The sequence below is a fragment of the Paramisgurnus dabryanus genome, chromosome 14 (assembly GCF_030506205.2).
Source record: "Paramisgurnus dabryanus chromosome 14, PD_genome_1.1, whole genome shotgun sequence".
NCBI lineage: Eukaryota > Metazoa > Chordata > Actinopteri > Cypriniformes > Cobitidae > Paramisgurnus > Paramisgurnus dabryanus.
The window spans coordinates 24,676,477-24,700,296 of record NC_133350.1 but is presented as its reverse complement, the minus strand read 5'-3'; the positions used below and the strand labels follow the sequence as shown (position 1 = coordinate 24,700,296).

General features: G+C 34.6%; 2 protein-coding genes across 5 annotated transcripts in view; one reads left to right on the top strand and one right to left on the bottom strand.

The window, feature by feature from the left end:
• Positions 1-7,128, top strand: part of srpk1b (SRSF protein kinase 1b) — a 64,771-nt gene extending 57,643 nt beyond the window's left edge. The window contains exons 13-15 of one of the 4 annotated variants that reach the window (XM_065241727.2): positions 1,124-1,193; positions 1,804-1,896; positions 5,768-7,128. In XM_065241727.2, coding sequence (XP_065097799.1) covers positions 1,124-1,193; positions 1,804-1,896; positions 5,768-5,952 — 348 coding nt within the window. In that variant the 3' untranslated portion in view covers positions 5,953-7,128. The remainder of the gene's footprint in view (positions 1-1,123; positions 1,194-1,803; positions 1,897-5,767) is intronic. The other 3 variants (XM_065241725.2, XM_065241724.2, XM_065241726.2) reach the window with 3 other exon arrangements.
• Positions 7,129-9,665: 2,537 nt separating this feature from the next.
• Positions 9,666-15,943, bottom strand: lhfpl5a (LHFPL tetraspan subfamily member 5a). Its single transcript, XM_065242129.1, has 3 exons — positions 15,532-15,943; positions 10,651-10,890; positions 9,666-10,205 (listed from the first exon to the last, which is right to left on the bottom strand). Exons 1-3 carry the CDS (start codon positions 15,941-15,943, stop codon positions 10,195-10,197), a joined length of 663 nt encoding a protein of 220 aa, XP_065098201.1. The 3' UTR covers positions 9,666-10,194.
• Between the last annotated feature and the right edge of the window lie 7,877 nt (positions 15,944-23,820).

Below are 23,820 nucleotides of genomic sequence, written 5' to 3'. Positions count from 1 at the left end.
GTAAGAACGTAGTAAAATATTGAAAAACGGTTGTGTTTTTCCATTAAAGGTGACCTAGAATGATTGAACGAGGTATTTATCCTTGTTCTGTGATGTGACATGTAGATTTTTTTTGTTTGGGTCTGTAATGCCTTAGAAGCTTCCTAAAAACCTCTCTCAAATAGCTCTATTAGGGTGGGGGATTTTAAACAAGTGGTTTTGCACCTATTTGGCTTAACTTGCAATCTCATTACTGATTGGCTGACTTTGCTGCCACTCAAAAAATGTAGCCAATTATTTTAGAGTGGAGGGCCAGTGAGATGCCTGTGATGTCATAAGCATCAGTTTTTCAGATTGGGCCGTTTTCTGACTGACATTTCTAAAAGAGGAATTTCTATGAGACTGAGATGTGTAGCACTTTTTGTATGTTTGTGAATGCGGGTAGACTACTATTATTCAACAAAGACAAGGTAAAAATGGTTTTTCGTTCTCTGTCCCCTTTAAGAAATGTCAATAAAAGGTGTTTGTTTTTTTTAAATAAAGGAAGCTCAAACATCCATTTTAGTCTAGGACTAGGATAAGCCCTGTTTATAAATCACCCTATATGATTCAAACTGTGTGTTTTGTGACCCATTGAACCACTATTAAATGTTGAGTAGATCCAGTTTGAAGATGAGCAGGAACAGCTCAGTAGAAATCCAAAAATTATCAATATTCTACACTAAAAATAAAATAATAAAAAATGTAAAACAATATCTTTTTTTATTCAGGCTTCTTGCATTACTTTCTGGATACCAAAAATTAAAGAGTGCCTGCCTGAAGGCCTACCAGGGGTTTTGACATTTTGAGAGCCATAGACATGCACTTTTCGCTGACATTGGTCTCCTGGTTCTTGATCTGCACAGCATTGCACAGACTTTTGCATTTTCTTAACAGAGAGAGGTTAAACTCTGTATTAGCAATTCAAGCTTTCTGTGTAACAAAAGAGCATTGCAAGCCATCTACTGTTTCCTCGAGTAGCCTTTAGTTTAGTTGGGTGGAGAAGGTTGGTTTGATATATCAGACCACTGCCTGTAATCAAAGGAACACGAATACACTTAATAAAAGTATTTTTACTAAACTGCATTGTTCCTTTCAAACGCAGGCATTCGAGCTGGCGACAGGGGATTACCTGTTCGAGCCTCACTCCGGTGAGGATTATTCCAGAGATGAAGGTAATTATTTTTTCACAGGTTGGGTTTTCATCCGCACATCCGCACACATCTCCCTAGACCCACAGTTAAAGCCGGAGTACAGTCTGTTTACGTTTATGTGCACAGATGAACGCACAGCTTTGTCAAGTATTGTTTATTTGACTCATACCTTGTACACAGACATTTGACGTATGCACATTGTGGCAAATGCAATGCATTTCCTGGGCTACAAGTAAATTCTCCTGTACTTACATGTACAATGTACTTGGTTTTAAAAAATCCTGCGGTGCTCGAAAAGTACACGCACACTCACATCACGTGCACTGTACAGGGACCCTCGCATACACACAAAAATGGACCACACTACGGCCTTTATACAACACTTATTAGTAAGTTCAACATGCAAGCCATAGGCCAAACTAAAACTAGAAAACAAATCACAATGCATGTTAATTATCACTTAAATGTGAGCTATTAAAGTTTTACATTACAGTCATAGTGTGACATTTGCACCGTCATTGGGGGAGATAGCACTGAGGAGAGAACTGTGTGGCCTCTGACCAGATATTTAATGTAAATCTTGTTGTAAACATCCGAATCTGATTTATAATTCTCTTTCTTTTGCTGACAGATCACATCGCATTGATCATTGAGCTTCTGGGAAAGATCCCACGGAAACTCGTCACGAACGGCAAATACGCCAAGGAATTTTTCACCAAGAAAGGTACAGCTGTCATTGGAAGCTTATAATATGAGTAACTGCTTGGCTAATGTTCGTTTCACTTACTTGATAAACTTGCCCGCTGTGTTAAATGGTCACACGTGAACACTATAGTTTGATGAATGAGGTATGTTGTGTCTATAGCCTCACCTGATACTTCTGACTTTTTTGTAATATAAACATATAAGTATTTGTATATGGAGGACTGGGAGTGCAAAAATTATAAATAAATAAATGTACAAAGAAATATATAAAACAAATATAAATAAATAAATACAAAAAATAAATATGCAGAGAAATATAAAAAAAACATAAATGAGTATTGCAACTTAGAAATAAATATGTGTGTAAATAAATAAATGTAGAAATAAATACATGTGGAAATAAATAAATGTAGAAATTAGGGATGCTTAGCAGAATTAAAGTTTTTGTTTACATCATATATGTGTGTGAACTGTGTATAATAACTTTGTATAAATAAATGTACATGCATGTATATGTTTTAGAAATGTTTACATGTGTATATACATTTGTATATTTATGTATAATTTATATTATATATAAATACTTAATATATAAAAAAAATTCTTAAAATTATACATGAATGTGTTCATATTTATATATATACATATTTATTATACACAGTTTACACACATATGTGATGTAAACAAAAACTTTTATTCTGCTAACGATTAATCGCGATTAATTGTTTAGCATCCCTAGTAGAAATAAATAAACATGGAAATAATAAATGTAAAAAATAATTAAATGTTCACATAAATACATAAACAAAAACATAAATGTGGAAATTAATAAAAGAATAAATAAAAAATTATAATTAAATACAGTAATAAATAAAAATTTTAAAAATTACAAAAATAATACAAAAATAAAGAAATCAAAGTTGCAATACTCATTTATGTTTGGTTTTTTATATTTATCTGCAAACTTATTTTTGTATTTATTTATGTTTGTTTTATATATTTCTTTTTACATGTATGTATTTATTTATTTATTTATACACTGTAAAAAATAAATTGTTGGCTCAATGAATTATTTTTTAGTAACTAGTTTCACAGAAATTTTACGTTCACTCAATTTCTGACTCCAAAGTGTTACCTGGATTGATGTTTTTTAGTTGGCCCAAACTTGACTCAAATATAAAAAAGTATGTTTGCTCAACTAGCTTTATAGTTCATTCAACTAAAATGTTTTAATCAGTTGAATCTTTAAAAACTTACAGTAAAGACTCTTTTTAAATTGAAATTTAAGTATTTACTCAATGTTTTATGTGTTACTTCAATTAATATTTATTATTTGGAAATTTTTAATAAACTTTTAAAATTATTTATCAAATAATTTATGCTGGTGTTGTTAACAAATAATTAACTTCAGTCACATAAAAACAAAAGCTTTATTCACTTATCATATAGACTGAACATACAGAATTAAGTCTTCTCTAAACAGAGGGCATAAAACAGTCCAAAAGCACTACAAAATCAGTCAGAACATCTCCAGGGCCATTTAACTTCTTTCGCCATGTATCCCTCTGGTCTGCCTCTCCACATCATCACCGCTCTGGTTTGATAAACAGAGGAATATAAACACACACACACATACATAGATGTTTAATATAATAAAGCTTGACGGTGAAAGACTTTATACCCTAAAATTGCCAAATTTCCCTCAGACATCACACGTAATTGAATTAAACACTATTGGGCGGTTTTCACGGACAGGGCTTATCACTGACTAAAATACTGACATCTCTTAACATATGAGTGCTATTGTTTTGTCTCAAAATGCACGCCAGTATTGCATTTTATAAGGTTTGTTTGTAAAAATGTCCCAGTTATAATTAAGACAGAGTAATAAACCCTTTCCGGTAATCTTAACTAAAATAGCTCCACTTTAACTCTGACACATAACATAACTCACCTTTATATAACTTATATCTTTACAAAAACGTCAAGTATTTGCGTCTTTGCCAATTAATTTAGTCTAAAATTAACATTTATTTACAAACACTTACCTGACGTGAACTTGAGGAAACGGCTGTTGACTTGTGTCATGTGAATCAGTAAGTGATTCAGGCTGTTACTGTAGGTGCGGATTGATCTCAGATGAAATGACCTGTGATCCAGATCCTTCGGAGTGAAGACATTTTAAATTATAAACTCACGCACATACTGTACATACACACACACACGCGCGAGCGGGTCGCGCGCACACACACACGGGTATATTTAGAAGTTTTATTTAAGATTGTTATGATATTGGGACTATTTCTCCACCCGCAGCTTCAGCTCTGAAATTCAAATTCGCATGCAGTCCGGTTATAACGAATGTAAAAGATATGAAACATCACTCAACAGCGATATCAATTAAGTGCAATCCTAAAATATGATTTAAAACATACCGGTAAACCTTTTATTATTAAGTATAAGAAATTAAAATGAATTAAATCGCATGTTTAAACACCACAGAGATATCAGAGCCAGCAGTCGATTTCTGATGCGCTTGCCGAGGCGAGGCTGCGCTGGGCGGGGTGTGAGTGCTTAAGCGCCGGTGATTTTCTGGAGCTCATATGGAGCTCATCTCCGTCCGAAAGTGTCCGAGCACACTTTTAAATAGACGCTATCTTTATTAACCGACCGCATATTTAAACTTTAAGCACATACATTCACGCCTGAACAACTCTTACAATTACATTTTGTGACCAAATAACAGTAATATTGTGAGCATTTTGTTGTCAGGAAACATAGCTGTCATAAGTCCACATATTTACCTGATTTGTCTTAATTAGTTCAGTCAATAGCCATTCTGAATGTTGACTGGATTTGAAAATAACCATTCATTTAATGTTTTAAACACAGATTTATCCAGACTTAAAATAATATGTCTTCTCAACTAGCTCAAACAAAAAAATTGGTTTAACTTATATATTTTTGCCCGTCCAACATTTAATTAATTGGATTTTTTACAGTGTATATAATATTTTCACTCCCAGTCCTCCATATTTGTAATATAGCTGTTGTAATATATTCATGCCTGTATGTTTAGTTTAATTCTGTATTCAAGGTGCCATTTTGCTTGACAACTACTAACAGCCTATTAAAATAAGCTTATGGGCAATATTAAGTGTCTCTTCCTTTAAAGTGACACTCAAGTCAAATATGAAAATTACCCAATGATTTACTCACCCTCAAGCTATCAGAGATACATATGTCCATCATCTTTTAGACAAACACATTTGGAGTTACTTCAACAAATGTCCCTGCTTTTCCCATCTTATAATGGTAGAAATCAGGGATGAGGGAACAACTTCTAAACCCAAAAAATGCATTCATCCTTAACAGAAGTAATCCACACGGCTACAAGGGGTTAATAAAAGTCTTATACGTCTAATCGATGTGATTTTGTAAGAAAACTATCCAAGATGTCGTTGATAATGGAAGCTAGTTATTATAGTTTCTAAAGTTTAAAATAACATTGATTACCTGCAAAAGTTTGGAGTTTCGCTTTAAAGCAACACTATGTAGTTTCCATGTAAAAATGACTTACAGCTCCCCCATGTGGTTGAAAAGCGCAACACTCTTCTGCAGGTAGGGGGAGGGGCAGGGCTGTGTTTCCTACCCTCCACCGCCACTTTCAGAGTGTGCTTGTAGCAGCTAGGAGGCTGCTCAGGTTGCAGCAACAGTACAATTTGTCCAGTTAAAAGTTGTTCTATCACTGAAATAATTTTAGAGACATTATTTAAAGGTAAAAAACTACATAGTGTTGCTTTAACCAATACAAGGTGAATTCACTGTGATGCGTGACTTGAACTTGTTACTCATATTGCATTTGCACACGTGTGTTTTTCTCATGTTAGGTGACCTGAGGCACATCACTAAACTGAAACCATGGGGTTTGATGGACGTGCTGGTGGAGAAGTACGAGTGGTCACGAGAGGAGGCCCAGAATTTCGCAGACTTCCTCCTACCCATGTTGGACCTGGTCCCGGAGAAAAGAGCCACTGCTGCAGAATGCCTCCGACATTCTTGGATCACCTCCTAGTGGCCAAACGTTCCCAAAATACACCTGAACTCATGAATGCCAAGCAGGCACAAGTGTTTTCTTGAGAGACCTGCCTGGTTTCACCACAGGTATTAGTCGCACATACAGTACGAGAAGGTCCGGTCGGTTCGATCTAATCCGAATCTAATCTTGTATTGTTGTTCTTTTTTATGTACTGGGTATAATTTGAGTGTACTGTTATATCTCAATGCTTTGTGCTCTTGCAAACGCATCACTTTTCTAACAATTTCCCATCATATCAGAGTTGTTCACCTTGCAGCTTAAGCGCAAGAGTGTTCAAGCACTCATTAGCCGATTGTAGTGTTTCTTCTCTGTAGTAGGAAACCATAAGAAACAACGATTGATTTTTTACATATCGTATCATGGTTATAGATCTCAGAATGAAGAAGGAACCATGAAGCATTTGGACTTTACAAGAGGTCTGTGTTTTTATTTGAATGTGCGCTACTGTACAGTGCAAGAGAAAATCAAAGACTTAACCGTTCATTTTGTTAGGTGATTATCATGGTTTTATGACATTAATAATTTAATATTGAAAAAATGTGAACGCCTGTAGTTTTGGTATTAAGGTTTTTTGCTCTACGAAATCTAAAATCACTCGGAGCATTTCCAATTTTGTACATACTCATACCAAAGAGTTGGTTCTTCACAGTTTGTCAGTATTGTACAGTCTTAAGTCCATTACTTGTGTACAGATTTGCTACGGCTTCTCTGAATGGCTTTAGGGAAATGTTTGAAAGTCGCCGGTTCAGTGACCTGTGCTACTTTTTGAGCTCTTTTCATGGTGTAGCTTCAAGCAATATATTTTCGTATTATTTTAAAGGATATGCTGAAAACATATCTGTAACTTGCGCCACCGCTCTTCTGTTTTGGATAAGGCCGAATCATTTGACACAATTCATCCACAGCTTTTTCTGCTTTTTTTCAAGAATGTCTCTGCTTTCGATTGTTCAGCACTGAACTAAAATGGTTTGTGTAGTAACTCAAATAAAGATTTTGAAATGGAAAATCAATGTTTGGTCTTCGATATTTATGTTAGGGGTAAAATGACACTTCATTTGTTTATCTGGATAGTTAAAATTATAAAAGCAAACTAAATTGAAAAAAATGTGGCAATCATGTAAATCAAGTCAAATAAATAAATGCAATCCTTCTGCTGTGAGTGGCTGAAATGTTAACGGTAATGGAAAGCTGCTATGCAGGCCACTGCTGCTATTTATTGTGAATAAACAGTAAAACAGCTGTTATGTCCAAACACAATAAGGGATTTGAGACTGCTGGGTGGTGCGACTGACCAATCAGAACTGAGTATTTCAGAGAGCCATGTAATAAGTACATTATAGCTCTGTAAAAAAGGTTTGTTCAACTAAAAAAGATGTTACCTGCTTACCATAAAATTTCGAGTTAATTCAACTTAAGAATATTAATTGAAGAGTTTCCAAAACGCAAAAAGTTACCGCCGGAATCAGTATTGTATCAGGTCTGTATTAAAAAGTTAATTCTTCATTTTACACAAAATCCGATATCCGTTGTGTTATTCTGTCATCTTTTCTCCTTTTTTTTCAAACCCCGACAAACAGCAATCCTCCTTCTCAGCAGAATGCAATAAATCCGCTCAACCAATCACAGCGCACCATTCCACACATTGTAAACAATAATGGTTGCGCATTGAATACACACAGAATCCTAGTTTTCCTCATCTACTTTGTACTTCGTTATCAAAAAACAAACAAAAACAAAATATTTTAATGGCACTGATAACCTGTGGTGGTTTTTTGTGGCGGCTAAGAAATGCAAGCCATTAAAATCGAATTATTTACGTGAGAGGCACTCTGGAGACGGAAAATGTTGGCTGTTGCTTGTTCTCCAGACAGCATGAATGCTAACACATTTGACCCCAGAGGATCTCATGAAAAACTTTCAATTTTTTTACTTAGTATCAATGAAAATCGAGCAGGACCAAAACATTTTACAGCTGATTGCTGTCAAAAAAAAGTTCAGCGATGACGTCCCAAGGATGACAGCAGCAATGACAGTGTTCTTAATATGACAAAGTAAGTGTTTTGATTAATGCCATTAATGTTTATTTTTTTAATCAGTGTATAACACTAGTCAACTAAATGAATATAACATTGCAAAGGTGAATGCACATTTATATATTGATTCAATAGATTTATAGCATTTTGAAAAAAAAAACTTGGATTTATTGCATTTTGCGGTAAAAATAATCAGTTTTTATAATAAATCTTTGAAAATCAAATTATGGAATTGAATTATTAATGGTTCTATAACCTAAAGAGGCTATGTGAAAGTTTGTAACAGAAAATAGTGGTTTTCATTTTGTCACTTTCTTGGTATAGAAAATACATTTTTACTAGGGCTGGGCAAAAAAAAAAAAATAGATTTTTCGATTAATCTATTTTTTTACCTGGTCGGTTAAAAATTGATTCTTAAAGCCCACAAAACGATTTTTCCCCATGTTTATTTACGCAAACATTGAACGTAAGATTAACGTTTATCTAGTTACTAGTCCTCTCCACTAGATGTCACCCTCTTTTTCCTTGCACGATGTTACCAAGGAGCGAGAGGCGAGGCTGTCATTCATTCAGTCTTTATTCTAATATATTCTAATATTTTAATTAGTGATGCACCGATGTATCGGCGGCCGATATTTATCGGCGGCCGATATTTATCGGCCGATTTTTGATGAATTTGAAACCATCGGCATATCAGCAATAGCACGAGAAAGGCCGATACCAATTGTTTATTCATTAACTGCATAAAGAAATCCATTATATGTAAAAAATCTAGTTAATGTTGTTAATAAAATAAATGCTGAATAGCAAAAAACACCTTTGAAGGTTGTCATGCTGTCTTATTATATTTGTTTTAGCTTAATTTGTGCCTCTCTTATTATGTTGGTCAGTTGAATGTTAGTTAGATCAAATCCATGTTCAGTAAAAATTATTTGATGCAGAAATAAACTAGCAAATAGACCAACTGTATAGTATTATATACAAATGTTTAATATCGGTATCGGCCAGAAGGTGTCTGTTTAAATCGGTATCGGCCCAAAGAAATCCTATCGGTCCATCCCTAATTTTAATATAATCTATATTCATTGAGTTGGAAAATCGAGTATAAAATCGGTCCGAGAACTGTAATTGAATCGAGAATCAAAATCGAATCGATAGCTTGCGAATCGAAATAGAATCGTTCTGGAACATCTGAATCGATACCCAGCCCTAATTTTTACCCAAATTAGTTTAAATAGATTTATTGCGTTTTGGAACCAAACTCTTCTACTGATAATTTTGACAAGTTTTTTAAGCTAACTATTATTTTTAAGTTGAATTAATTTTTTCGTCTTAATTATTTGACTCCTGTGAGATTTAGTGGCTGAAATGTAAACGGTAATGGTAAGCTATGCAGGCCACTGTTGTGATTTATTGTGAATAAACAACAGCTTTTCTGTTTTACTGAGAATATCCACTCACAATGAGGGATTTCAGACTGCCAGGTGTTGCGACTGACCGTGTATTTCAGAGAGTCGTGTAATAAGTACATCATAGCACTGTAAAAAATTGTTCAACTTAATGAAATAAGTTACCTGGTTGCCATAAAATGTTGAGTTAACTTTCCAAACAACAATTTTTACACAACTTTGAGTTAACTAATATATTTAAGTTAAATTAAAATGTTAAAATTGTAATTCAACCAGGTAACTTACCTTTTTAAGTTGGACCAACATTTTTTTATAGTGAGGACATGCAAGTAATGAAGAAATAAATATTTTTCTTGCTTTATTGATTTCAATTGACAGCAATGCATTGCATACAAAACTGATTATTGAGCACACAATTTAACAAATGATCCCATTTTGGCCACAGTCCTACAAAGTAAAAAAACAGACCAATAAAGTGTACATGTTTGAAATAATTTTGACTCCCAGCGTTGGGTCAAAAGGGGAAAAACCTAACCCATTGCGTTTTAATTTAACCTATAATGCTTTGTTGTTCTTAATAAAATAAACATTGTCTGGGTTAGTTTAACCCTACGTCTTGGTTCATCCCTTTTTAATCCAACACTGAGTTGAAAAAAAAACTAAAAAAAAAAGTGTACTGTATAATCTCAAAAGATGGCACACTTTTCCTTCATGTTTCAGCATCTGTGTCCTTGTAAATCCATATGGGTCCATTTGACTCTCTAGTGCAGTGAGCTTCATGCTTCCTCTAAAGACGAGAAAAGGTAAATTTCTGGGTTATTTCTGACATTGCATATGGCGTATGACAGCAGAAATTACATAACCAATGCAGTTTGTCTCAAGCAAATAGGCACAATAATGAAAGTCACAAACACAAAACAAATCCCTCACGACTAATAAAATTCATTTTTACAGGCGCTGCAAGTTTGAAATGGGCTCTTTGTCATTACAGATCCCTTTGCATAGCTATTTAATTCATTTCAGGTCTCTGTGCACATTGTTAGAGAAGATACATGAATGTTTGCTTTTAATGACAAACATTTAACCCCTGAGATACCTGCTTTAGTTTCACATACAGTAATAAAGTTAAAGCTAGAAGATGAGGTGAGACAAAATTGTAACATGTGTTCCTCCAATATAAGCCATGTGTGCGTATTTAAACTTCCAGGTGTATAACAGCACACATCTCTCACCTTTCTTCTCTTCCACATCAAAGTCTTCTGGTAGCAGTTTGTCTTGGCGGTTTCCCAACACAAAGGCTAGAAATGATAATATGATGGCATCCATAATGCTGATAATGGCCAAGATGTATGCCCAGCGCACCGTACAGTTACCCAGCGTGTATTTATCTGTCCGTTGGCCACACATCCGCTTCACCTCTTCTGAGTCCCAGCCGTCTGGGTAGATCATACAACCGATGACCATGCAAGTAGCTGAAGACAGAAAAGAGACTTGTTGATGTACAAATATATCAAATTAAATTAACATTGTTGACATATAACGTTTTAAATTTAGTGAATAGATTTTAACAGAGGAACCTTCATTTAAATAGTCTTAGGAACCTTAATTTATAAAAAATTTATTTTGAATTCAAACAATATTTGGAGGATCCCCAAGGAACCCCGGCCCCCCCTGTTGAAGACCTAGTAGCTTGCAATGTGTCTCGTATAGGAGATAATTTCAGGGTTTCCGCGGGGTTGTAAAAAGTAGTAAAAGGTAGTAAATTAAATTATGCCAAATTAAGGCCAGTAAAAAGTAGTAAAAAGTAGTAAGCGTCATCTGACGAGGTAGTAAATTTTCGATTGCCTTTCGTAATGTTATGATGCCTGGAAATTAGTTCAAATCACCTGCATATCTGGGCAAATAATCAAAGATCTTTCATCTCTGGGATGTGATCAAAGCCTGGAGTGGAGCCAAATCACGTTCCTCTCTCCGCTGTAAGCGTTCTGTAATCACTACGGACCGGATCCACTCCGGGTTTTCTGACTGTATCACGTTAAGCTGAGGTAAAACTTTATTTCAGCTAGCATGGTCAAATTTATAATGCAGGAAGGCTCCGATGTTTTGAAGATCGATAAAGGTGTAAAAGACGATTGACTTGGCTTAGCGAAATAATGAAGATTGGCAAGCCTTTCAGTTCGTGGGATAAGAAAACCAAACAGGTAATTGCGTGTCTTTGCACAGTATGACTAACGTAAGGGGTCCTGTATTTTGGGGGTAAATGATTTCTCACGTTACTGATCATCCGCGGCACGCTTTTTAATGCTATGCTGATATAGCCAGTGGCTGGTACAACGGGTTTGTTTAACTCATGGGTAAACTTCATGTGGCGCCACAACAACCAAAAGGCAGATGACATCCAAATCCTGTGAGAGCGATTGACGAGGAATCATAAGAGGAGACTGCTTCCGAAATGCTCTCGCGGGACTTTGATGTCATCCACCTGTCGGTTCTTGCAGTTGCATTTGCGTGTGGGCACTAAAACGTAACATTTGTACATATATTTAAGCACAGCAGTTTAAAAACAGGTGATTTTAAGCCATTCAAACACAAACAACAGTGCGTCCGCAGTTTCTGTGTCAGAAGAGCATGCAACCCGCGCATTCGATTCTCATTGAGCATGTGTTGTACGTATTTTTGCCGCTTTATTGGCCTTAAATAACACATATGCCTCAAAAATCCCGTCTTTGCAAATATCCTCATATAAACACAACCATTTAGGTCTTAGGAGAAAGTAAACAGCAGAAACATTGCGCATAAACTAGCAGATCAGCGCTGCCTCTATTGTAACATAATATTTTGTTGAGAAATGTACAGTCATTCAATTAACAACTGTCACTATGGTTACAGACATCCTGTGCGAATTGTACACTAGTTTGACTCGAGTTACTCGTTCAGGGTTTATATTCATACATAACGTTTCTGTATTAGAGCTGTGACTGTAAACTGTTGTGTGAACAGAACAGACCCTGGATTATTTGTTTATGTTTACTGAATAATATGATATTAAAAAGTTGTATTTGTTCACATTAGTAAATGCATTATATAACAAACAAACAATGAAAAATATAGAGTATATAAGCATTAATTAATTCTTGTTTATGTCATTACAGTAATTGACGGTGGTTCATGGTGCATTCACTAATGTTAACAGTTTCAACTTTGATTAAAAAATTATTAGTAAATGCTAAAATAAATACATTTACAATTAATAAATAATTAATAAAACAATCATTAAAGGTGGTGATATTCATGTTTTCTTTTTATATAGTGAGTTATTTAGCTGTTTCGCCTTAATCTGAAATGCCCTGCAAACTACAGCTACCTATATGCCACATGAGACTTCAATGTGGAATTTATGGCAAAAAAAATCTCCCCTTAAAATGCTATTGGTCTCGCCTACATAAAGTGTTAGGTAAAGGAATATGACTTGGCCTGAAAAATATTTCAGTCAGAAGAATTTTTTCACTTTAATTCTTTTTTTGTATGTTATATATGTCAAAATCTGTGTAAATAATAGAAAGGTCGCTGATTAACACTTGCAATTCAGTGTCGTGATGGTTTTAAAAAATATTCTGAAGGTAGTAAAAAAGGTAGTAAAAAGTAGTAAATTTAACTTAAGGATTTCTGTATAAACCCTGAATTTGTTTAATAGGACGTTTTCTTCTGTGCGGTAAATATATATAACCAAATTGAACTTCACAACTAAATCTACCCTGTGAAATACACAGTGGAGTAAAAAGTATGACACGGTTTCCCAAATATCATTGTGCTACCAGAGATATACTTTGCAATGACCGTTGCTTGGCAACTTCAGCCACTTATCTCATCATTTATTATTCATATGACAATATACTGTGACAGTGCAGGGCAGCTGCTGGTGGTGTAGTTTTACACACAGTCTCTCACTTTCACCCTTACTTTCATTTAATGAGTATGTGTAATTATTTAAGTGCATTGTAATGTAAGATAGCGTGATAGCTGTGTCCCAATTGACTGCATTTTATACAACAAGACTTGCATTTCTATTTGCATAGAGATGATGACTTTTGCTTCCTCTTATATTCTGGATATACAACATTTACTGCAATACATATGAAAAATCATGTTTTCTACATAAATTATGTAAAGAACATTCTTTGCTATCTTTAATATTGACTGAGTAAGGTCATGACAGTCAATGTAAAATCAAACTTTGATGTTCCTAATCTGATTTTTAGATTTTGAGACTTTAGTCTGGATTTCACATCAAAAAATCTAATATCATCATCATCTTAAAGTGAAAGACAGTGTGCACATAAATAAGATGTGGGTGCTCTCCAGGGTGCTGAAGTTCTGAATGATCCCCATATGAAAGTGTGAGGTTAGATGTTAAGATGTTTTTTATCTCTACAGTGTGAAAAAAGTCGGTTCAACTTGAAAAAATAAGTTACCTGATTGCCTTAAAATTTAGAGTTAAAATCTTTTTAAAATCTTTAAAATATTATTTAACTTTTTTTTTAAGTTAAACCCATAGGGGCGGTTTCCCAGACAGGGATTAGACTAGTCCTAGACTAAAATAAATGTAAGAGCTGTCCAAACTGAAAACAACTTGCACTGACATATCTTAAAATACATCAGTGCCCTTTCGTTTTCCTCAAAATGCACATAAGTAATGTTTTTAGTAAGGCATGTTTGTAAAAACTAGTGATATTTCCTAATTAAACTAAGGCCTAGTCCTGGCTTAATTTTATCCCTGTCCACGAAACCACCCCCAAATTTTAAGGCAACCATGTAACTTACTTTATTAAGTTGAACCAACACATTTTTTTTACATTTTGTGTGCATCTAAAGACTTGGTAAGCACTTTAAAATAAAGTTTAAAAGAACATATACGAAAAAATACGTCCCCAAACATTTTTTGGGCACTTGCACAGTAAGCCACATTTCAAAATGTTTAAATTGTATAGCATGAGGAGATAAAATTCAGCCAAGTGGCATTTTTTTTTTTTTTTGGAGCCCCTAAGGGGACATGGAGCAAAAAATTAAATAAAGTTACGTTTTCCGTGCTCACGTGAAACTTTTGCGTGCTCACGTGAAGCTTTCGTGTGTGCACGTGAAGCTATCACGTGTGCACGTGTAACTTTCGCTTTCATGTGCGCAGGCAAACTAAATTTCAGATTTCTTTTACTCTAATGTCACCTTAGGGGCTTGGTAATTTTTTACAGAGATGCATTTTTATTTTTATTTTACAAAAATAGGTTTGTTAGGCTTAAATTATAAAACAAAACATACTTTGTATTTATAAACTTTTCAAAAGTGTAAAAAAACATCTCGTGTTAAGACAACCAACAACATTGTAAGAAAATGCAGCATGATGTTAAAACTACTTAGTTATGCCAGTCAATTACTTATGAAAAACTTACTATTTTAATTTTTGACTTAATAAGTTGACAACTTTTTGTAAAAAGTTAAAATTGTTTAACTTAATTTGTTAAGGTCAAAGTAACATGAAAATATATCTTGATTTTATATCATTGTTTTAAAGTAAAATTAAGATTGTTTTGTTAAAAATAAATCAAGTTTGATGAGGTTTAGCAACTTTAGCATCATTTATTTGCAAATACCAGTTGCTTTGGTATTTATATCCAAGTATTGCCATTCATATTTTTCAGTGTTGCTCAGTTTTCCAAAATGACAAACACTTCTTACAACTTGAAAATACAATGACCTTTATTTTAATGCATGCTCATTATGAAATACTGGATTGTTGGTTACACCTTAAAAATAAAGGTGCACAGTAAAAACAACTTGGTTTTGCAAGTCAGTGTAACCTACTATTTTAAGTTTCAACCTGTGAATAGTTGACATAATTTAAAAAATTAAACCGCTTCAACTAGTTTTATATCATAAAAATATATGTTTATTTGACAAAAATGATGCATTTTTTTTAAGTGTGCTGCCTTTAACATTAGAAGAACCTTTCTGTTTCACAAGTTTCTTTGTAATGGATCGAGGTTCTGTCGACTATGAGACGGTAAGAAAAAACGTGAATTTTTTAACCAGTACATGGTTATTTGTCAAAATCCACTCACCTGCTGCGAGCTGCATCCAAGCACATATCTTATACACGCTGCCCGAGTTGCAGAAGAAGAATAAAGTAAAACAAACGATAGTTCCCACAATCAGCAGCAATGAAATCCCCACAAAGAACATTGCTGTTTTGAAAGCACCTGAAGGGATGGATCCGAAGTCCAGAGCGCTTCCCTTACACACCAGCTCTCCTGTGATGGGATTCCCGATGCAGTAGTGAAAAAGTCCAAAGTAACCCGACTGGGGTGTATCAACACTGTCACCGATCCAGTAAGGCTGAATAAACACTACCACACATATAATGGCAAAGCAGATGGTGAAGACTGTCCACAGCACGCCGACCGCTCTTGCGTTCCTCACATAGTTTGTGTGATAGATCTTAGCAGCCTCCTGCGCAGATAACATTTTAGTCATGTTTGCTAGAGATGATGGTCCACTCGAAACAAAGTTTGAGAAATGTGTTCACCTTTAAGCCCTGTATATTGCAGATTAAGCAACTGTTAAAGCAGCCAAGAAGCAGAATATCAGATGGTATCTGTTTGATTCATTAAAAGAGAATGTGCCAAACCTCTCCTAATTCTTTTATAGGGGATGTGGAGAGCTCCCGGCCCTGAGAGGTACAGTACGTGAGATAACCTAGGCAGAAGTACTGTAACCTGAGTCTTCATTCACTTGGCACTGACTGACTACGCCAGCAGTAGTCAGATGTATCTTCTGAATGGATCTATTAGATCAGACTGGTGTGAAGGTTTGATGAAAGTGGACTTTACATTCACACTCATCTATGGTGGGATCATGGGATTATTAATTGTTAAGCGTCACCGTCCCGTATACGGGACACCTAACTTTACGTCAATATTGTTCAGGTAAATGTTAATCTATCACTACAAACTATATATTGTTGGAAAGGTCTAAGCCTCTAGAATAGACATTTTAACAGTGTTTTATCAAATAAATTATGTAGGGAGATTAGGTAATTGATTCATTTATGAAGAGAGTGCGCCTCAAAAAAATTTTATCCTGCTAAATGTCACTGTTTCGCCAGTGGGGCGCCTACGTTTACTTCAGTGTTTTCCATGTGAATTCTTATCCAATCCTGACAAACAATATATCATTTGAAAGCTCTAAGGGTGTAGTTTCGATTTATCATCAGAATTTTGGGAAAGAAATGACATAGTGAGAGCCATTTTCTAAAATGCCACAGGTCCACAGGTGGGCCCATGTTGTTATTATATATTGGTAACACGAATACCCTATCTAAACCTAAAATATCTTGACAAACTATATATCATTGGAAAGCTCTGAGAGTGTAGTTTTCATATTTTATCACCATTTTGGAGAAATTATGAGAGAGTGAGAGTCAGTTTCTAAAATGTCATCGGGCCACAGGTGAACCCAGTTTGTTTTTACATATGTATAGCACTAATACCCTATTCCATACCTAAACAATTTTGACAAACTATATATCATTGGAAAGCTCTAAGAGTGTAGTTATCATATATCTTCACCATTTTGAGAAAAAAATGATGTAGTGAGAGTCAGTTTCAAAAAGGTCACGGGCCCACATGTAGGCCCAATATGTTTTTACATTTTTCTAACACTAAACCCCCCACCCTAAACCCCAAAAATCTTGATAAACTATATATCACTGGGAAGCTCTCAGAATGTAGTTTTCATATGTCAAAGTCATCTGATGATAGAAATAATTTAGTGACAGTTTTTTGTTACATGCCACCCCCCCCCCCCCCATAGGCATGCATATTAATTTTCTATATTCATAACACTATATACTAGTATAAATCTACAAAAATGTTGACAAACTATATATCATTGGAAAGCTCTTAGAATGTAGTTTTCATATTTCAAAATGTTTTAGCAGTAATAATAATGCAGTGACAGCAATTGATTCATTTATGACAAGAGTATGCAGCAAACCGTTGACACCTACTGGCCGTTGTTGGTAAAACCACTAAAACTGTGATACAAACCTCATTTTTTGTGATTTTAACTTGAAATTTGGATCACAACTGCTTGAGACATTAATGATTACATTATTACTTTTTTGAAAAATTTACCTTTTTATAATTTTTTGAATAAAATTAATATTTTATTGGATTATTTGTATTTATTAAAATAAATTTAAACTGCTATAACAAATTTTCTGTTAAATATTTTCACCTGCTCAGTCAAAAACCTTGAATTGTCTTCTTTAAAACAAGATAAAGATTAGGCTTCTAGACCAAAAAATGCCAGAGTTATATTCATTTGAACATGCACTTCAATTTTTCACCCCCCCACTCTAAAGGATAGGACGACGCTTAAGAGGTTAATTAATGGAGGGCTTCAGTTACCTCTTGACTACATCTCAAAAACAAGAGAGCTAGATCATTGGCTTAATGGTCTGTGACATTATAATCTAATGATGAGAAGCATTAAAGTTTGATTCTATCACTGATTTCAATCTTTGACGTGACCTCACCCAGTTAATATTGTATTTTTTGTTTATGTAACAGATTTACATCGACATGTTTTTATTGACATCTACAGTGAAGTATGATGTCACATGTACAGGGTAAATGTTTTCAATAGTTGTGTTTATTGGTCATTGATGTCATTTGAACAAGACATCCGTTAACACTTTACTATAAGGGTTGTATTAGTAAACAGTGGCAAATGCATTGAGTAAAATAAACAATCAAACAAACAAAGACATTAAAGTTTTCAGCATGCACTGTAAAAACGAGTTGGTGCAAAAATTTTCTTGTATATAATCTAAACATAATAAATCAATATTTTACATATTTTTTATGTACACTGTATAAAAATGCAGCATGAAGTTAAAACAACTTTGCAAGAAAATTTGACTTGTGATAAGTTGACATCACTTATAAAAACAAGTAGAAATTGTTTAACTTATTTTTTTTTTAGTTTAAGTGGCGGTTTCCCGGACAGGGGTTAGACTAGTTCTAGACTAAAATAAATGTAAGAGCTGTCCAAACTGAAAACAACTTGCACTGACATATCTTAAAATACATCAGTGCCCATTTTTTTTGCCTCAAAATGCACAGTAATGTTTTTAGTAAGGCATGTTTGTTAAAGCTGGTTATATCTCCTAAATAAACTAAGGTCTAGTCCTGGCTTAAGATAATCCCTGTCTAAGAAACCACCCCAAAGCATTAGTTAACATTAGTTAACTAGATTAGTTGACATTAACTAATAATGAACTGCACTTATACACCATTTATTCATCTTTGTTAATGTTAATTTCAACAATTACTAATACTTTATTAAAATCTTGTTAACTTTAATGCACTGTGAACTAACATGAACAAACAATTAAAAGCGTTATTTCAATTAACTAACATTAACAAAGATGAATAAATACTGTAACAAATGTATTGCTCATGGTTTGTTCATGTTAGTTAATACATTAACTAATGTTAACTAATGAACCTTATGGTAAAGTGTTACCCATTTTTTTATAGTGTAATTATTAAAAAATTAAAGTAATGGCTTTTCAGCAAATTTTAAACAGTACAACATCTGAAATAACTGCAAAGATTATTATTAAACAAAATTCATATACACAAATATGTGAAATCATTATTTCGGCTTGCATAAATAATAAATTGCAAAGAAATTGACAACACAATTCAAAATTTCATTTAAAATCTGTGTGCCGTCCTGTATTATCTAACAATGGACAACTTTTCAAACTGTTAGATCTCATAAAATCATAAACGTTCATAGTCTCATAAAATATTAAAGCAGATAAATAATGTGGAGGGTTTGATTAAATAACCCAAAATACTGAGCACTTGCAAGCCTTATCCAGTAGGAGGCGCTGTGAGATTATAAAAACAAAAAACTTGCAAGGACTAAATAAACTCCAGGGGCATGTTTCCCAGACTGCGCTTATTCTAGTCCCAGACTAAAAGGCATGTTTGAGCCTTTTATTGCTGCCTTAATTTAAATACATCTTGCACATATTTTAACATATATCAGTGCCATTGTTTTGTCTCAGGATGCACAGCAGTATTGTTTTTTGTAAGGTGTTTGTGGAAACCAATTTAAATGTCATATAGACCTTTTGCGAGTCGACGTCACAGTTACGTCACGCGCGCATGTGGTGGCAGAAAAACAGTGGAAATGAATGAGACACGAGTGAAACGAACAATATAACTCACTAGAAAATGTTTTGATGTGCTGTTGAGTGTCAGAATAGGAATGCCAAAATAGATGACCTTCATTTTTATAGTATATCGTCGTCGAAGACACCAATTGAAGATAAACGTAGGTGTTTATGGTTGCAATAAAAGCCCTCAACCGGACAGACTGGAGTGATGAAATCATCAGAAAATCTTTTAATTATTTGAATAGAAAATAATTAGAGAAGATATCCGGTGTTCTGTCGAAGTCTGGTCCCTCTATGTGTTTCTTATAGCGTTTATATCACGTTACGTTTATAATTTATTTAGAAAGATTAAAGATTTTAATTAGTTCATAATATCAATAATATTACCATTTATTAAAGTTTTCGTATTTTTTTTTCATTTTCTATTACTTCTTTTTACCATATATCTTAGCCTATATCTTCTTCCTGTTTGTTCTAAATTATGATGTTTACTAATAAATATATAAACATAGCACACACACACACACACACACACACGATGTAAAGTGTTAATAATATATAAACAGGCCTATACAAATTAATTTGTATGTAAACATAATAGTTTTAGATCAAACACGTAGGATAAAAATATAAGGAAGAAATTGAAAACAGGAAATGATTAAATGTTTAATAAATGATATTATACAGAATACATGATAGTATTGCTCTTATAAGTACTTCAGAGATTCATACTGTAAAAATAATTGATTTACCAATAAAGAACAATACATATACATTACATACATGCAAGCATATCAGTGGCCAAGCCATTAAAAATTTTAATTTATTTAAAAAATAAACGTAACTTGGTGAAAACGTTATAAGAAACATTACACTTAAGAAAAATATAGGGGAAACAGACTTCTACAGAGCACCGGATCCTTAAAAATCACAGTTTAATGCTAAAACACTTCACACAGCTATTGAGAAGCATTCACTTTCCGCCACCAGTTGGGCTCCGCCCACAAAAAACGTCATCTCTGTTTGCAAACACGCAAAAGGTCTATAGGGGCAGTTTCCCGGACAGGGTTTAGATTAATCCAGGACTAGGCTTTAAGTAGTTTTTACAAACATACCTTACAAAATACAATACTGGTGTGCATCTTGCGACAAAACAATGGCACTGATGTATGTAAAAATGTGTCAAGGCAATATGTTTTGAAATTAAGGCAACTCAAACATGCATTTTAATCTGGGACTAGGATAAACCCTGTCTGGAACACCGCCCAAATATGTAACCAATGCCTAGTCCTGAATTAAACTAAACCCTGTCCAGGAACCTGCCCTTTGCATTTACGAAGCATCTCTTTAACAGTCATCTCGTGTTCGGGGTTCAGACAGAAAGCTGTTGTTTCACTATACTTCATCTTTTTCAGTATGCTAAAGTACAGTGTGTGGTGACCCAGCGAAAGAAAAGGTACAGTTTTAACCCCCTTTTTTTGACAGTGTATAAATGAATTAGAGTTGAATTGTGCACTGTCAGAAAAAATGGTCCCTTGCTGTCACTGAGGCACGTACACATTTGCAGCTAAAGAGTTCATATTAGTATGCATACAAATGAATGCATATCTGTACCTAAATGGTTCATATTAGGGCCTCTTAAAAGGGTGCTGGCCCAGTGACAGCTTGGGACCATTTTTTACCATTTATCTGTCACTTTGAACAATAGTTGGCATACCATTAAAAAAAACAGTGACATTTAAGAGGGAATAATGTCACCATGACAATCGTCCGTCCTTCTTCTGCATAATTGTGCCATAATTCCTGATTAAATCTATGAATCAAACGTGCTGGGACAACAGCACAATACAGTGGACTCCTGGGACTGAATGAGGAAATCAATGTAGCTCTCATCTGCGCAATTCAACAATCCCTCTGGATCTGTCATGAATAGAAGCCATCTGCTGCTTCTGATAGCACACAGAAACCTCACTTATTTTATTTGATTTTATTGCTAGGTGTCAGACCAGACAGTGAAAGCGTTGATGAATTACAGTGAAAGCACAACACCATTACTAAAGTAATGAGAAGTGACTGCATATGATAGATTAACAACAATGCTTGCATCTAGACGCATGCTAGATGGTAATGCGAGTTTCCTCTGGGACTTTTTGAAAAGCACACGTTACCTCCTATACTCCTTTCTTTAAAGATTTGCTTTTGAACATACTAATTTCTATGACATATTTTTGACCATATTATCTAGTAACACACCAGACAGGTTTACAACAAAATGATTCATTTTTGGTCCGTCAACATTAAATATTCAAACTTTTATATGTAGTGTTAAAAAACCTTATACTACGGGTCCGTTGAATGCTTGAATCTGATTAGCTGATGAAGCACGGTGAACGTAGTTCCAGGCAGCTCTCTTGCGCTGTTTAGAGACGCACAGAGGTAGCCTCATTCACACAATCTCTCTCTCTGTTTCTTTCTCTCTCTCTCTCTCTCTCTCTCTGTCGCCCTAGCTCTCTTTCTAATAACTTCATTAATAACTGCATTAGAATGCTATCAACGGCTCAACCCTCCATTGCCAGCTTTAAAATGACGTTTTGGAACAAGCAAAAGCCCCGTTGGATGAGACGCGGAAGAAATAGTCCTACTCACAATAGCGATTTAAGTACAAAAACCAGACGAATCCCTTTAAATATGTTATCGATGTCTTGAGGTGTGGTAACCGTAGTATAAGCGGAAGAATTGACTTCGGACCGTTGAATTATTGAATTTTTTTCTAATAATTTAACGGCCCGTAGTCAATAGGGAATGTGTCACGCCGTGTGGAATTATGAGTAATCTGCCATATTTGCAGGATCGCGTCCTATCCCGCTGTATTTGAGTTAGTGTGTTGGAGGTTGTTTTTGTATTTTCTGTCGAGATTTTAATAAACTTCGATATGTTTGGTCAGTACTGCTCGATCAATAACTGCCACAGCAGGTCACACGATCGTTCAGGGAGGAAACTGAACAACGGCGTTTTTTCAGCTTTTATTCGGGGGAAGCCGGTGGAGGAGCTGACGAAAAGACGCCGGATCGCGTGGTTTGCCTGCCGCAATCAGGAGAAAAACTTTTACTTTAAAAAAAATCCCTGCATCAGCGAGAGTGTGTTTGCTGCATTCAGCCATTCAGTAATTTGTGATTAATAAAAGCAGATAAATTGTTTTGTTTTTATGCTAACACTGTCAAACTAACTTGTAAATGTAAATTATGTAACGTTATTCATTCATTTCTGATCAACATAACCACAAGAGTTATAAAAGTAAATCTTTAGACAATTTTGACGATTATAGACCCTTTCACTGTTTGTACACAATGATGACGTGGCAGCGTATGCGCGCGCATTTAGGCAACGGAAGTATCGTAAGAATCAAAAGTGAAGCAACACAAACAGTAAGTTATTTTAAAAAAAGTTGACTTTATGAACATTTTCAACACAGCTACCAGATCCGTGTACTATAGTGGAGTGGATAGAAGACGTTAGCAGATGGCCAAAAATAAAGTTGCCAGATACATATATACGTATATTAGTATATTATATTTGAGCAACCAAACGCAACAACCAGACAATTTGATGCTGGGAAACCGTTTTAATAAACGTTCTGAGTTGCTACCACGTTAGAACCAATGGGGAATAACACTTCTTCCGTTGCCCAAATGCGCGCGCAGGCTATTTGATCACGTGAGCTGTAAAAGGGTCTATAACAAATATTTTTTATTAAATGCAACTGCTCAAACCCACTGCTTGTGACTCTTTGAAATAACATAACGTTAGCTGAATATTTAGCATTTTGTTTGTTTTAATAACTTGGCCAAGAATTGAAGAGCCATCTTGAACATATGTTGATTCATTGCACAGAATACAACGGATATTTTTTTATAGAATCATTAAGATACTTGGGTATTAATACATTGTAAGTAAATGGCATATTTCTTTTAGCTGGTTTGCCAACCGTCATAAAACTCCGAAAGAAGAATGTCATCTTACTATGAGCTTGAATGGATTTATAGCTCTTAAACTCCTGCAAAGTGTAAATAAAGTCCTGCAAAAACAAGGTAATTGACCAGATATGTAAGCGGAGGTAGTGCGTCTGGATCCGTAATCCAGTCTTGGGCTGCTAAAT

Bases quoted from the DNA above. Each gene is read 5' to 3' on its own strand.
- lhfpl5a (XM_065242129.1), bottom strand. From the start codon at position 15,943: ATGACTAAAATGTTATCTGCGCAGGAGGCTGCTAAGATCTATCACACA. The intron at 10,891-15,531 runs GTGAGTGGATTT...TTCTGTCTTCAG, and splicing joins TTGGATGCAGCTCGCAGCAG to CTACTTGCATGGTCATCGGT.